This window comes from Natator depressus, chromosome 8 (assembly GCF_965152275.1).
Source record: "Natator depressus isolate rNatDep1 chromosome 8, rNatDep2.hap1, whole genome shotgun sequence".
NCBI lineage: Eukaryota > Metazoa > Chordata > Testudines > Cheloniidae > Natator > Natator depressus.
In genome coordinates this window covers 83,036,009-83,052,495 of record NC_134241.1, presented here as the reverse complement: position 1 = coordinate 83,052,495, position 16,487 = coordinate 83,036,009, and the positions used below count along the sequence as shown (strand labels likewise).

The window sequence follows — 16,487 nt, the reverse complement described above, 5'->3', positions numbered from 1 at the left end:
TTTTGTAACTTAAGGTTTTGCCTAGAGGGATTCTCTATGTTTTGAATCTGAGTACCCTGTAAGGTATTTTCCATCCTGATTTTAGAGAGGGGATGCTTTTACTTTTTCTTTAATTAAAATTCTTCTTTTAAGGACCTGATTGCTTTTTCCTTGTTCTTAAGATCCAAGGGTTTGGGTCTATGTTCACCTATGCAAATTGGTGAGGATTTTTATCAAGCCTTCCCCAGGAAAGGGGGTGTAGGGCTTGGGAGGATATTTTGGGGGGAAGACGTCTCCAAGTGGGCTCTTTCCCTGTTCTTTGTTTAACACTTTGGTGGTGGTGGCAGCATAAGGTCCAAGGACAAAAGATAAAAGTTTGTACCTTGGGGAAGTTTTTAACCCAAGCTGGTAAGAATAAGCTTAGGGGGTCTTTCATGCAGGTCCCCACATCTGTACCCTAGAGTTCAGAGTGGGGAAGGAACCTTGACAGAAGGCGATAGCCTCCCCAGGTCACTGCCAGCCTGACTAGGGGAAAATTTCTTCCCAACCACACATATGGTGATCAGTTAAACCCTGAGCATGCAGGCAAGAACCAGCCAGCCAAGTTCCTGAGAGAGTATTCTTGGAGCCACCTCAGGTACCTAACTCTCCGTCCACTGTCCTGTCTCCAGCCAGGGCCATGCCTCAGATGAAGGAGATGATGACAACCATCAAAAAAAAAAAACCCTACAAAAAACCCAGACCTCTCAAACAATGCAGCCTTGTTGGGTCTGAAGAAGCATGAGGAGAAACAGTAAGGAACATGTTTCAGAGTAACAGCCGTGTTAGTCTGTATTCGTAAAAAGAAAAAAGAAAAGGAGTACTTGTGGCACCTTAGAGACTAACCAGTTTATTTGAGCATGAGCTTTCGTGAGCTACAGCTCACTTCATCGGATGCATAGCATATTGTGGAAACTGCAGAAGACATTATATACACACAGAGACCATGAAACAAAACTTCCTCCCACCCCACTGTCCTGCTCGTAACAGCTTATCTAAAGTGATCATCAAGGGAGGGCCATTTCCAGCACAAATCCAGGTTTTCTCACCCTTCCCCCCGCCCCCCCCACAGACACACATACAAACTCACTCTCCTGCTGGTAATAGCCCATCCCTCTTTGAAACCTCTCTTTATAATGCACATGATAATCAAGGCGGGTCATTTCCAGCACTAATCCAGGTTTTCTCACCACCGCCACCCCCCTCCAAAAACCACACACACAAACTCACTCTCCTGCTGGCAATAGCTCATCTTACAATGTGCACAGCAATAATCCAAGTTTAACCAGAACGTCTTGGGGGGGGGGGGGGGTTGTAGGAAAAAAACAAGGGGAGATAGGCTACCTTGCATAATGACTTAGCCACTCCCAGTCTCTATTCAAGCCCAAATTAATAGTATCCAATTTGCAAATGAATTCCAATTCAGCAGTTTCTCGCTGGAGTCTGGATTTGAAGTTTTTTTGCTTTAAGATAGCGACCCTCATGTCTGTGATTGCGTGACCAGAGAGATTGAAGTGTTCTCCGACTGGTTTATGAATGTTATAATTCTTAACATCTGATTTGTGTCCATTTATTCTTTTACGTAGAGACTGTCCAGTTTGACCAATGTACATGGCAGAGGGGCATTGCTGGCACATGATGGCATATATCACATTGGTGGATGTGCAGGTGAACGAGCCTCTGATAGTGTGGCTGATGTTGTTAGGCCCTGTGATGGTGTTCCCTGAATAGATATGTGGGCACAGTTGGCAACGGGCTTTGTTGCAAGGATAGGTTCCTGGGTTAGTGGTTCTGTTGTGTGGTATGTGGTTGTTGGTGAGTATTCGCTTCAGGTTGGGGGGCTGTCTGTAGGCAAGGACTGGCCTTTCTCCCAAGATTTGTGAGAGTGTTGGGTCATCCTTCAGGATAGGTTGTAGATCCTTAATAATCAGCAGGATTGTCCGGCTATGTAGACTCACTCCTCAGGCCCTACGCTACCAGCACTCCCAGCTACCTTCGAGACACCACTGACTTCCTGAGGAAACTACAATCCATTGGTGATCTTCCTGATAACACCATCCTGGCCACTATGGATGTAGAAGCCCTCTACACCAACATTCCACACAAAGATGGACTACAAGCCATCAAGAACACTATCCCCGATAATGTCACGGCTAACCTGGTGGCTGAACTTTGTGACTTTGTCCTTACCCATAACTATTTTACATTTGGGGACAATGTATACCTTCAGATCAGCGGCACTGCTATGGGTACCCGCATGGCCCCACAGTATGCCAACATTTTTATGGCTGATTTAGAACAACGCTTCCTCAGCTCTCGTCCCCTAACGCCCCTACTTTACTTGCGCTATATTGATGACATCTTCATCATCTGGACCCATGGAAAAGAAGCCCTTGAGGAATTCCACCATGATTTCAACAATTTCCATCCCACCATCAACCTCAGCCTGGTCCAGTCCACACAAGAGATCCACTTCCTGGACACTACAGTGCTAATAAACGATGGTCACATCAACACCACCCTATACCGGAAACCTACTGACCGCTATTCCTACCTACATGCCTCCAGCTTTCACCCTGACCACACCACACGATCCATCGTCTACAGCCAAGCTCTGCGATACAACCGCATTTGCTCCAACCCCTCAGACAGAGACAAACACCTACAAGATCTCTATCAAGCATTCTTACAACTACAATACCCACCTGCGGAAGTGAAGAAACAGATTGATAGAGCCAGAAGAGTTCCCAGAAGTCACCTACTACAGGACAGGCCTAACAAAGAAAATAACAGAACGCCACTAGCCGTCACCTTCAGCCCCCAACTAAAACCCCTCCAACGCATTATTAAGGATCTACAACCTATCCTGAAGGATGACCCAACACTCTCACAAATCTTGGGAGAAAGGCCAGTCCTTGCCTACAGACAGCCCCCCAACCTGAAGCGAATACTCACCAACAACCACATACCACACAACAGAACCACTAACCCAGGAACCTATCCTTGCAACAAAGCCCGTTGCCAACTGTGCCCACATATCTATTCAGGGAACACCATCACAGGGCCTAACAACATCAGCCACACTATCAGAGGCTCGTTCACCTGCACATCCACCAATGTGATATATGCCATCATGTGCCAGCAATGCCCCTCTGCCATGTACATTGGTCAAACTGGACAGTCTCTACGTAAAAGAATAAATGGACACAAATCAGATGTTAAGAATTATAACATTCATAAACCAGTCGGAGAACACTTCAATCTCTCTGGTCACGCAATCACAGACATGAGGGTCGCTATCTTAAAGCAAAAAAACTTCAAATCCAGACTCCAGCGAGAAACTGCTGAATTGGAATTCATTTGCAAATTGGATACTATTAATTTGGGCTTGAATAGAGACTGGGAGTGGCTAAGTCATTATGCAAGGTAGCCTATCTCCCCTTGTTTTTTTCCTACAACCCCCCCCCCCCAAGACGTTCTGGTTAAACTTGGATTATTGCTGTGCACATTGTAAGATGAGCTATTGCCAGCAGGAGAGTGAGTTTGTGTGTGTGGTTTTTGGAGGGGGGTGTGTGTGTGTGTGGGGGGGGTGGCGGTGGTGAGAAAACCTGGATTAGTGCTGGAAATGACCCACCTTGATTATCATGCACATTATAAAGAGAGGTTTCAAAGAGGGATGGGCTATTACCAGCAGGAGAGTGAGTTTGTATGTGTGTCTGTGGGGGGGGCGGGGGGAAGGGTGAGAAAACCTGGATTTGTGCTGGAAATGGCCCTCCCTTGATGATCACTTTAGATAAGCTGTTACAAGCAGGACAGTGGGGTGGGAGGAAGTTTTGTTTCATGGTCTCTGTGTGTATATAATGTCTTCTGCAGTTTCCACAATATGCTATGCATCCGATGAAGTGAGCTGTAGCTCACGAAAGCTCATGCTCAAATAAACTGGTTAGTCTCTAAGGTGCCACAAGTACTCCTTTTCATGTTTCAGAGTAGCAGCCATGTAAGTCTGTATCCACAAAAAGAAAAGGAGGACTTGTAGCGCCTTAGAGACTAACAAATTTATTTGAGCATAAGCTTTCGTGAGCTACAGCTCACTTCATCGGGATGCATTCAGTGGAAAATACAGTGGGGAGATTTATATACACAGAGAACATGAAACAATCACCTATTGTGGAAATTATGGGTCTGTTCTTCCAATTTCCATGCCATTCAAGCTCCCGTTGATTTCAGCTGGAATTTTGTCTGGATACAGACTGAAATCTGTATGGGTATTCTTTTGGTTCATTATTTGATAACTAATCTGTGGCCATGCAGGACTTTGTGGTTGGCACTCAGCTACACATTATGTCACTCAGAACTTCACCAAGGCAGAGGGTCAGAACTCACTTTTTCCTGCTCCAAAAGGACAGGTCTCCACCATTCAATTACAGAATTACAGAACCTATAACACAAATGTGTACTATGTCCAGATTCTGTCCAGTAAAAAAAGCTTTCTCTCTCTCTCTCGTCATGCTATTGTTATGAGAGAGAGCTTGATAACCTTCCCCTGGAAGCAAAGAAGAGCCCAGACCTTATTCAAGCAAATGGATGTTTAAAAACAAATACACACAAAGGAGGAGGCTGACACATGGAACCGTCTAGCCAAATCATGCTGGTGGCCACGCTCAGAGAAGTAAGGAGCGAACAGTCTCCTAGGTTTCAAATATAGGGGTGGGTGCTGGGACAAAATTTTCTATGTACAGTCAGTGGAGAGAGGCTGTTGTGTGCAGTGAGTCTGTGTGGGGCATTGGAAAGAAACAAAGGAATAGGATTATTTCTTGGTTCAGGGCAGAGGTTCCAACCCAAGGCTTCTGGAAGAAGAGGGATGCTAGTGTGCAAGGTAAGAGGACTGACAAACAGGTTACACTAAGAAAATATCCTGACTGTCACTGATTTTTTCATCCATGTGGAAACCACTCAGCAAGACTTCTGATTTTAGCTAGTGTCAAGCCAAAGGGGCAACGGTATTAATATTTGTAATGTCCAGGCACTGAACAGCTGTTCTGTAACACATTTCAATATGGACCCATGTATGAGTACGTTACTTGTTGAGGTCTAGATTGTTTGAGATGAGCTCTGTGCGGGTTCTCGCTCCATGGTGGGAGGCTGATGGGTGCCCTCCTCCATCTCAGGGGCTGGGCATAATTACAGTGCTTTAGAATCCAATGTCTGAAAGCAAGGATGGAATTGAGAGTATGGGGGAAATCCTGCCTCCAGTGAAGTCAGTGGGAGTTTTGCTACTGACTTCAGTGGGGCCAGGATTTCACCTGATATCCCCTTGCCCTCCCACAGACTGGCCAGCAGATCTTGTTAGGAAAGATTTCTTCTTGAAAGTTTGAGTGTGGGGACATGCACTGGTAGCAAGTGGGTGTCTTGCCCTCATAATACACACCACACTGGAAATTATTTTCTCTCTCAAAAATATTATAAACTATAGCTTAACTGGCTATAAAGTTCTAGCTTTCTGATTTTGAAGGGGGGTTGTTTATACTATGGAAATCTTATTGATATCAGACAAGTCAATTGGGACTTTATAGTGGAACCTGGAGAAAAGTGGTTTGTTTGTTTGTTTTTTAATAAAACCCCTTTTTAAAAATAAAATTCTATTTCCCCGTTGCTGTATAACATTTTTAACCTCCCAGGTAAGTGTCTCATACCTGTGTCCTATTCAACACTCCTTTAGTTATTTATTCTCCCATGATGTCCTCATGAGCGAACCCTTAGACCTGCATAGAGCCCCATTGACATCAGCGGGGCTCCACACAGATTAAGGGGTCCATCTGCGGCACTCATTGCAGGATCGAGGCCTTCCTTTGGGAAAACTTTGGCTGGGTCAAGGAGTGGTGAATAAGGCTCTCTGGGGTGCCATATTCAATTCAGAGGGGGAGGGAGAGCACACAATGAAGTATATAGCGCTGATTAAAATGTTGCTAATTAACATATGCACTGAATCAGCCTTGTAAAAGGAACCATAATCAAATAAACTACAGCAATGCCTGTGCACAGTAAATCATTCAATTAAAACATCCCTTTAGTTTCAAGGTTTTTAAAAATGCAGCTAACCTCTGGTAGTTCCCATTAATAACTTAAAAGGTTTTAAAAGGCATCTTTCTAATGATCTGAGCAAAAAACCCAAATCTGTCTTAAATTTTTCCTATAGCATCCAAACCATAGCGTTTAAGTGCTTGTGTTTCATATTGAAACTTAAAGCTGAGTTTCTTGCTTTCTGTAACTAAACATAGTTTTTAATGCTTCACGGTTAAAACTTTAAAAAAAATAATGATTTTGTGGCTTGGACCTTGTAAACCACAATGTAGCCTACATTTTAGAACAGATATGTAAAAGGAGGATTCTTACAACTGACTCAGCCACAACATAGGACTGCAAATATTCCCGGTATAATATTGAGGGTAAGAGAAAAGTTTATGGCCAGCAGCAAGCATGTATTTCCTTGTTAGATAAGGTGTCCAGCAATTAAAACTCTGGACTCAGAAAGCTTGTTAAGGTTTATTTTGTCAAATGAAAAATGGTATTGGTTTAACAACTGTTGTAATAAACCTTATTGTTATTCTTAGCATAGATTTTTTTAATTTCAGAAAAATGGATAATTAGCATTTTAGCTTATCACTTTCTCTCCATGCATACAAATAATTTGATAGATGGACCACCAAGAGTGACTAAATTAAATAATGGATCTAGACAGCATGGTACTGAAATAAATTAGAGATGAGGCTTCTAGCCTGTTAGCTGGATTTCCACTTGTTGAAAATAATGGGAATACAATCTAGTTCTTTCGTGAGTTTTTGTTGCTCAGTCTAATATCACTTTCTCAGCTCAAGGCACAAATAAATTGACCTGAAATAAAGTGAAAACTTCATTTTAGGAGTCGTATAATTTGCTGGTGGAAAATTTTCAGACCTATTCAGATGGGAGACATAACAGCCAGTCACCCTCCTGCATCTGTAATTTGGCAAACTAAATTCCTAGATAATGGCCCATTATTAATGACAAGTACTGCTAATAGGAAGTTATTAGAGGAAAGCGAAATCAGAACAGATCTTCTGCATATATTATATATTTTAGTGCTATCTGTGGGCATTTACTGTAAATACAAATTAAAACCAGTAGTTGCAAAATAATCTCCCCTACTCTCCACCAGTATTTTAAATATGGGTCAATGTCTTTCTGAGACATAGTCAAATAAAATTTCCGGGTTTTTCTCCCCGATAATTGACTTCGTTCCACGGAGTGACAGTGAATTCTTTGTGCAGATATTTATTGCTAGGAGGTTGGTCTTCAGAGGAATCAAAGAGCCGTTATGGAGAGTCATCTTGGCCTTGGTTGTCTTCAAAAACCTCATTCTATAGTACACTCTGTAAGGGAGGATTATGTGCTATGTGTTACTTTAAATTGTACTGGGCTACAATGTGAGATATCAGATGTGAGAAATTATTTTTGGTCCTCTGATATTGTGATTCATTCACAATTCAGTCCATGCACTAACAGTATGTTCCTTCACACTCTGTATCCTTGAGCTGTAACTGACATTTTACCTCCTGGTGCTTTGTACTGTTTTTCTAGCAAATATCCCTGTATAAAGAAGAAAGAAATGTTCATATCTGCCTGATAAGTAAAACATATTTAATTTTATCACTAGTATCTCATGAAAAAATCAAAGAGTTACAGTGCAAAGGATAACTTTATAAGACAACTAAAATTGTGGCATTAATTGAAAGGCGGCTCTAGCTCCAACCTGTTTCACCAGTACCATGTATTCTTTGGACAGTATTGTTGCAAACACTGTAGAATGTTGCAAAAGAGCTTTAAGCACTTTTTTGACAGATGCCATTTCATGTTGAAAATTGATTATTTTATGTTTAGAGTTGTTAATGCAATTTGTTGTAACAACTTCTTACTTAAATTGTGTAGTATTGTTACCTTTATTCAGCACAAGACCCAACCAGTCCTGCAATGCTAAAGAGGGCAAATAAGCAACATAGTGGGTGTTAACATGAATGAGTTATTGGCTTCAGCATGCACCAAGCAAGCATTTGTCTGGAACAATTCCTGGCTTTTGATATCACAGCCCTATGATATTCCAAAGGTTGTATATTTGCAAATGAGTGATAGATGGAGTTGGACAAGCATTTTGGTTATTTACAGCCATAAGCTAGAACATTTGAATGAAATTAGGCATGTTCTAGAAAAGTACTTTGTTGGATTTTGCTGGATGAAAAGTTCAGCTTTCTATGCAATAGTCATTTTAATGCTGTAACTTACTAAGTGTCTCTGGTTTTTGTTGGCCCTTTTACCTTTTCCTGGCTCCACTCCACTTTTTCTGACTTTCCTATAGAACATTTATTTCTTTGCCTGTTTCATTTTAAGTCTCTGCTCCCTCTATTTTTCCCCTTCCCTTATATTCCATCCCTTTATATCTCTTTGTCTTTCTAGCCCTACATTGTACTGTATACTCTACATTCTCCTTTATATATTTTCTCCCAGTTCTTGCCTAAAAGTCACTCTCTCTCTCTCTCTCTCTCACATATACCCTGTTTCCATCAGTCATCCACCAACACACTTACCTATAGTCATTCCAACACCACCTTGCCCTCAGATATAGGGCTAGAAAGGGTTATCAGCTACCTAACAACCAGGGGACCAAGCTAAGAAGATGATCCTACTGACCAGGGAAAAAAACCAGTTAATAGTTCCAGTGCCTACCCCAGCTGCTGCTCAGAGCTTTCTCAAGCTCTAACAGAGTGAAATTTACCTGATTCTTATCAGTTTCAAAGCCATCCATGCTGTTCCCAACAGCAGTGGCAGACACTGATGACATTCCTGTCAGCTGCTGTTAGGAAAGCTGTAAGCAGCCGCAGAGGAACTGGAGCCGTCTGTGTGCAGACTCAGAAAGATGCTACTGTTTACACTGTGGTTTTCATTTGAAAGGTTTTCTTCATAATCACAAGGGTAAAAATGGTAATTTTTTCAAATAAAAGTCTTATATTCTACAGAAGATAATGGCATTCATGGGGAAAGCATCAAGTGTGTTCCGAGTGCTCAGGCTGCCTGCCCTATACAATGGCAGCGTAGCTGTAATGAAGTCATGCTGCCAGGTTTGCCCACAAAACACAGCAACAATCCATAAAATAACAGTGCCCTCTTCTAGCCAAAGTAAAGGGGATGATGTGGCCCTTTTAGGGTATGTCTACACGGCAATTAAAAACCTGCAGTTGGCCCTTGCCAGCTGGCTCAGGCTCAGGGGCTTTTTAATCATTGTGTGGACATTCAGGCTCGAGCTGGAGCCTGGGCTCTAGGACCCTGCAAGGTTGGAGGGTTGCCTGAGCCCGAATATCTGCACTGCAATTAAACAGCCCCTTAGCCTGAGCCCCACAAGCCCGAGGCAGCTGACATGGGCCAGCTGCAGGTGTCTAATTGCAGTGTAGACATACCCTTAAAGAACTGTTATCCATGAATAATAGTCCTGTGGCAGCTAGATCCATGTCTGGAACAAGAACCTTGTGATCCTTCTTTATTCAGCCCTTTGTTGAAAGACTATTCCTATTAGGAAACTGTTTTACTCTGGCCTCCAACTCATACAGTTCAAATAAAAACTTCCTCTCGCTCATGTAGTAACTATGCAAGTACAATTGACAGAGACACACACCTAAATAAAACACCCTAGTCACTTGTGTCTCAGGAACAGCATTATAACGAAGGGAACATTATGTTCTATATCATTTAGAAACTGAGACACATGTTGACACATGGCTTATTTCGAAATACTGTCCAAATGTTAAAATGTTTATGAATTTTAATATTATATTTTATGAAGACACAGACACAGCAATGCCCTGAGCTAGGAGCCAAACCAACTGCTGGAGTTTAAAAAAAAAAAAAAAAGCAGGAGGAAAAGGGGAACAACCACGCAACCACAATATAATCAGATCTGGGGCTGCTTATTATTTTTTGATGTTAGTTATAGATTATTATTTTTATATGGTGCTCCTGAGAGCTATCAAATTGAAAATTCTGGTTTGTGAACACGCAAGCAAATTGAGCATTGCCTCTCTTTCTTTCCTTTAAATGTGCTGAGTATTCTCTAGGAGAACCCTGGAAATTCTTTGCTCCCAGAAGTCTGCAGAAAGTGACTCAGCGTAGATTAAAAACAGCTTGGTTAATCATTATTGAAATATGGGAAAAATTAAAATACATTTTTTGCTTGTAAAGCACAGAAAAGCAATAAAAACAATGCCAGACGGTTAATGCCTCTTTTGTACCTTTCATTTGAAAGACCTCAAAAGAACATCAAGATGAATAAAGGCAAAATCTATTCCCTGTTGGCATCATTATACATGTTGTATCCTTTAAAACTAAAACTCTAAAGACATCCATGAAGAGTAGAGGAATAAATGGCTCTGAAATGAGAAATGTATCTCTGGAGCTTTGTTCAACCGGCTTTGTTAGAATTCACTCAAATTGGACGATTACAAGAAAAGATCTCATTTGTTTCAGCATTGGGGGAGTAAATTAATATGTGGTGAACTGCTAATAATTGCCCCTTTATATTTTACATGTGTATTGTCTCCAAATTACAAAATTACTTTCTCATTATTAAAATAACAATGGAAAAAATAAATCTGCATTTCCTTAACATCATTAGTAATTGAGTCAGGAGGCTGACAGAGTAAAGCACAGAGGAGAGGTAGAGTAGTGCACTGTGGTACACTCAGAGTCAGGAATGTTTCTGCATATCTTGGGCCAAATTCAGCTTCATGCCAGTGGGAACTACATCTGCTTAGCTCCAGGGCTACATTTGGTCCCATCCGTGAGTAAATTTGGCTGCATCTGGTCAGCTGTAGTTAAGATTGCTCATGACCTTTTTTCTAATTCTCCTTGTTTCATTATTTAATGACTTGACCTTTGATTCTGTGGAGCCACTTCAGTGCTAAGTACAAAGATTTAATAACTAGAACTGGCTGATAAGTGACCTTTATTACACAGACATTTCTCTTTGCTAGAGAAACAACACTGTTTTGCAAGTTTTAATTCACAGTTTTAATTATCTTTTCTATTGTCTGTAAGCTTGCACAGAAAATTGAAAGGTCAAACATTTCATTTTCCTTACTGATTAAAATGCAAGTGCTCCTCAACTGTTACAATGTATCATTCAAAAAAGATGGGACAATTTGTCAGAATCATGCCCAGCTAACATTGCTGAGGAGTTTTATATAGTTCTGGGAAACAGCACAATGAATCATTTTTACAGAGGCAAAGCAAATTATTGAAGATAATAGCTCAGAAAGACAGAGAGACAACAGTGTTTAGGGGCTACAGAAGTATCTAAATAGAGAGGGAGAGAAGAAAAGGTGAGTGGTTGTCTATGGTCATTTGTTTTCTTTAAGTAATATAGTATCTAGATATTCTGTAAATGTATTTAGGGTTTGTGGAAGTTGCCAGATTATACCTTTGATTTAAGTCTTTTAACTAAAGAATATATACAGTATCGGTGCAGGCTTCTACACACTGTCCTGCCAATGTACCTCAGCCCTGACATGGGATGACCAGCTCTAAAGGTGAAGAGGGCATTTTGTTCTCCATTCAGTTCAGTTCTTATCTTCTCTGCTAAGGTTGCCGACAAGCTAGTGTTTAATCATGATACTATTTTTTGGGATGTAGACACCTATACATAGTCACTGCTAAGTGCAGAAAGGTCATCAATGGGGTAGGTTTTTGTAATTCTCTCATCTCCATCTCCCCCTACTCTCCCTCCCCATTTTCATGCACCTGTAACTAGAAATGCTGTCCCTGCTTCTTTCTTCTCTTTGTGCATATGACACCCTGGAGTTTTGCTACTGGGTTTAATGGAAAGAGGATTGGTTTCATATAGCACTTGGAGGGTTAGTAAAACACAGGAATGGTAATATAGCATATTGAACCAGAAAAAGAGTTATAGAGCAGCTGTACAAGAATTGTTGAAACCATCATTCTAAAAGGTGACCATTATAAATCAGGACAACAGGCTACTGGGATACTTCCACAGAGGGCTACAATATACAATGAGTGAAAACTGATGCATATTCTGCAGTTAGACCACAGAGGGTCTGATTCCAAGCTATTGAAGTTGATTGAAAGATGTCCATTGATTTGGATCAGGTCCACATGGAGTGCTGAGTTAAGTTTTCATTGGCTTTCCGTGGAGCTGATTGCTTTTAGAAAAGATGCAAATTAGAACAGCTCAGGCAATTCCATCTTTTAAAAATATTCATTCTGAGAAAGGCTAAAGAGACTAAGCCTCTTCCTGTTGAAAGAAAGCAGATTGCAAGGTAACCTACTAGATAAGCACTCCGAATTATGAAAGGATTTGATAAAATGGAACACGATAAATGGATCACAACAAAAAGGTTAGAAAACTGAGGGACACCATTGCAAGTGTAAGTGTATGACTTTTATTGAGGCAGAACAGTGAATAGAAAACATAGAATAAATTTCCAAGTGAGACCATCAAATCAAACAATTTAAATGAGTTTGAGAGAGCTATACATTTTAATGAAGAAGGAAGGACACAGCGAGAAAGCAATAGCATGAGGCTGAGACAGTTTTAAACGGGACTAGATTCTTGAGCCAAGTGATCTTTTCCCCTCCAGCAATTCCTTGTTCATTAGTTGTTAGTTTGAACTTTCATCCTAAAAAATATAAATTAATCTACCGAGACTGCAACAGTCATTTCATGCTCGTATATGGGTTATGCTTATAGATTTCTTTAGTTCATCCATCCATGTACTCTCAAAGCATTTTAGGGACGATTTCTGTAACTAAGTGGTAAACAGAAAGGTGGTTGTGTTCAGCTGCATCTCCTGGGATTTCATTCATGCTGCCAGAGAGCTATTCAGGACAGCTCCCAAAGACTACAAAATGTACAGCATTCTCTAAAGAAAATATTGTTGATACTTTTCTGTGCAGTCAAGCATCCTTCGCTTCTAGTGAAATGAAGAAAAGACATTTTAAAAAACAGCCAGAGCACACCAATCACTCCAGCACAAGCCTTTACATCTGTGTTTAAGATTACTTCAGGGGCCCGGGGGGGGGGGGTAGAACCTTTGTTAAGTTACATATTTGTTACAAATAGGAGGCACTGTTATTGTTATCATTTGGCCCTCTCCTAACCTGTTTGTCAACTTCTGACCTCACCATTTTCACATCTATGGCATTACAGTTTGTTGTCACAGAACAGATTGTGATGTCTTAGTTGGTTTCTTTCCAAGTCTGCAATTGTCAAATGTGGCTGGGACACGGATTCACATCACTGAAGTGAAAGGCTCCCACTCTGCTGCTAGCCGTCCTTTAGAGGGGCAGGTAGCATGCCATAAGGCTGATGGCTCAACACTCACTGGTGTAAGAAGGCAATGGAGACATTGACTGCCAGCAGAGAGGAAAAGAAGAGATCAGGTCACTGATCAAAGATAAAGTTGGAGAGGATCCATAACCTGGGCTATGGGATGGATGAAGGACCAACATCAGCCCAGGTTCACTAAGCATCTGTAGACCTGGCCAATTCTTGTAGAACTGGTCTGCATTCAGGTGGATTTAAGATTCTAGATTCACATGTCACATGCTTGAATTCCATATAGTGCTTTTTGTCTTCTAGCTGTTTATAAATATTTAGGGCTCAATTCTACTCTTCTTGGGCATCGGGGGGTTGTCTCACATGAGTCAGGCAAACAGTATGTGAAACAGGCTAATTCCCCCAATACTCCTGTGAGGTAGGAACCTATTGCTATTCCCATTTCATGCAGAGAAGCAGAGTCAGAGAATGTGCTCAGGTCCACAAAGAGAGTCTGTGAGAGCCAGCATTAGAAGGACTCGGGTGGTGTTGGTTTGGGATCTGAACCTGCACTATTGAATTCAATGGAAATTTTGCCATTGACTTCAGTAGGCATAGATCAACCCTCTAGCTCACAGGTCCATGGTCCATTTGTATCTCATTGGCTCTTTCATGGGACATAAGTGTCCTCGGAAGAGAACCTGTATACATATAATAATGTGCTCCAGACATAAGGAGCTGTTTTATAAGGGCACAGGCACATTTTCCCATATATTCATAGGCTCAAGCTACAGTAGAATGCCTGCTGGAGAGCCACTTCAGAGCTGACTTTTATCACAGATTAAATATCCATTCATCCAAACCTATCGATGAAATATGCAATCCGTGCACAACTACATTTCCTGCATTCTTTTTTCTGTTTTTAAATCTACTACTGACAACAATCTCTTACAAGGGAACAAAACATCCATCTAACTATTATTTACATGTTTCTTATTTCAAATTCTTTTTAATTGAAAGAAAAAAATATATAGTGGAAGACACGTGATTACTTTCCAGTTGATTTTGAAATGAGGAGAATAGAAGCAGAAGATTAGTGTGTGCTAATTCGTTTGGTAGAAAAGGATCTCATTCAGGGCTAAGTAGCTATAGACTTTACTGCCCGCTCCTCTACACAGGAATTGATGTGCTTTGAGAGAAATCTTGCACCCAGTTTGTTGGACTATTTACTTCTTTTAACTAAATTTTCAATCTCAATGTGTAAGACCTGTCATCTGTTTTGTTCTCTCTCTCTTTCAGCCTCTCCAGCTAGACTGTGATGTCTGTGCCATTGTTTCGAACTCAGGTCAGATGGCTGGTCAGAAAGTGGGAATTGAGATTGACCAGTCTTCCTGTATATGGAGAATGAACAATGCTCCCACCAAGGGTTATGAGGAGGATGTTGGGAAGAAGACGACCATACGAGTGGTCTCACACACCAGTGTTCCCCTACTGCTCAAGAATCCCGAGTACTTTTTCAAGGAAGCCAATAGCACGGTCTATGTCATCTGGGGGCCTTTTCGAAACATGAGGAAAGATGGCAATGGCATTGTGTACAACATGCTGAAGAAAGCTGTTGACAGCTACCCCAATGCCAAAATCTATGTGACAACAGAAAAGCGCATGAGTTACTGTGATGGGGTATTTAAGGAGGAGACCGGAAAAGATCGGTAAGTCCTGCCTGTGAAGAGGTACTCTGATGTTAATGACAAAAGATAGACAAGAGAAGGCCATCTTGCATGCCAGCTCTTCAGTGAGCCCCCAGATATGTTTTTAATGGATTCATATATGTTTTTGACTGTTCCGGGCACTTGATGAGGCAGCAGACAGGCCCCATTTATCCCACCTTTGCTACCTTCTGTTATTTCCATTTTTGTTGGCCTGGATCCCAAAAAATATTGGATACCTTCCTAAAGCCTTTTCAGAGATGTGTGTGTTGTTTTCAGCTCAATTTAATATTGATTAAATTGACATGTTATTCAAAGAGGGGAGGCCTACACATCATTCCTACACATACAACCTCAGGACAAAGGGAAGAAGAGGTCGTATATTTACCTTTCTTGTCAAGATACCCTGTCAAGCTTTACCTCAAATCCAAATAATTCTGTTTCAGTTAAAATAGATGATCAGGCATATCACCAAATGGCTAGTGTTTCTAGTAAAATTATACCAAAGTTATATACCACTGGCTTGTGGAGAACCATGTGTGTGATTATGCTGCTTCAAGAGGGTGCTGTGTGCATGATGGAAGGTCAGTGAATTCCCCGTGCACAGTAGAGAGTGAGCTCTACAGAGGCCATCTGCACAGCAGCATGTGGGGCTAGGGCTAGAGAGGGCTGAGGTAAGATTGGGGCTGGAGGATCTGCCAGGATCTATCCTTATCCCATCCATGGAACTGTGTGCTGGGAGAAAGGCTTCTTTAGTCCTTCACCCTGCACTTCCTGCATCCCCCAACCACACACACATTAGCAATCAAGTAACATCCTATGTCACCACAAAAATTGTTTCCTATTATTACTTTTCCACGTAAAACTATTAATTAAATGTATCGTTAGCTTCATTTAATGTGATTTGCCGGGGGGAAAACAAGGAAAGCAAGCATCATGTCACCAGCTGGGACTCCTTGTACCCCAAGACAACACTCTACAAACCACTGGTGGTCTGCGGTCCACAGTTTGGGAACTACTGACATGCATCATCAGTTAAATCCTCAATACGTGTTTTGTTGTGCTGCTTCATTCAGGGGTCTGGGTATGATAATGAAGGCTATTTGGGATCTGTTCTGCTTACTGAAGCAGCAAAGAGCAACAGAGCTCCCTGGATGAGAAAAAAATGGCTTCATGTATCATGTCAAACTATTATGATGATGATACAGACTCTTTCAGGTACCTCAGCCAAATATTCCTTCAGTTCCTAGGAGAAACATCAGCGCTTGCTTCCAATATTAGTTTAAACAGTGCTCAGTTTTTACCATGTTCCAAACAAGAAATTTGGAGGGAAACCAAGTTCTGCTCAACTTTAAAAATATACAGTGTGAGTTGTAACTGGATTTATTTTGGGTTTAATCCTAAAG

General features: G+C 41.3%; 1 protein-coding gene across 2 annotated transcripts in view; it reads left to right on the top strand.

Moving 5' to 3' along the window:
- Positions 1-16,487, top strand: part of ST6GALNAC3 (ST6 N-acetylgalactosaminide alpha-2,6-sialyltransferase 3) — a 300,138-nt gene that overhangs the window by 176,377 nt on the left and 107,274 nt on the right. For both annotated transcript variants that reach the window (XM_074961504.1, XM_074961505.1), the window contains exon 3: positions 14,675-15,084. In XM_074961504.1, the coding sequence (XP_074817605.1) occupies positions 14,675-15,084 (410 nt within the window). The remainder of the gene's footprint in view (positions 1-14,674; positions 15,085-16,487) is intronic.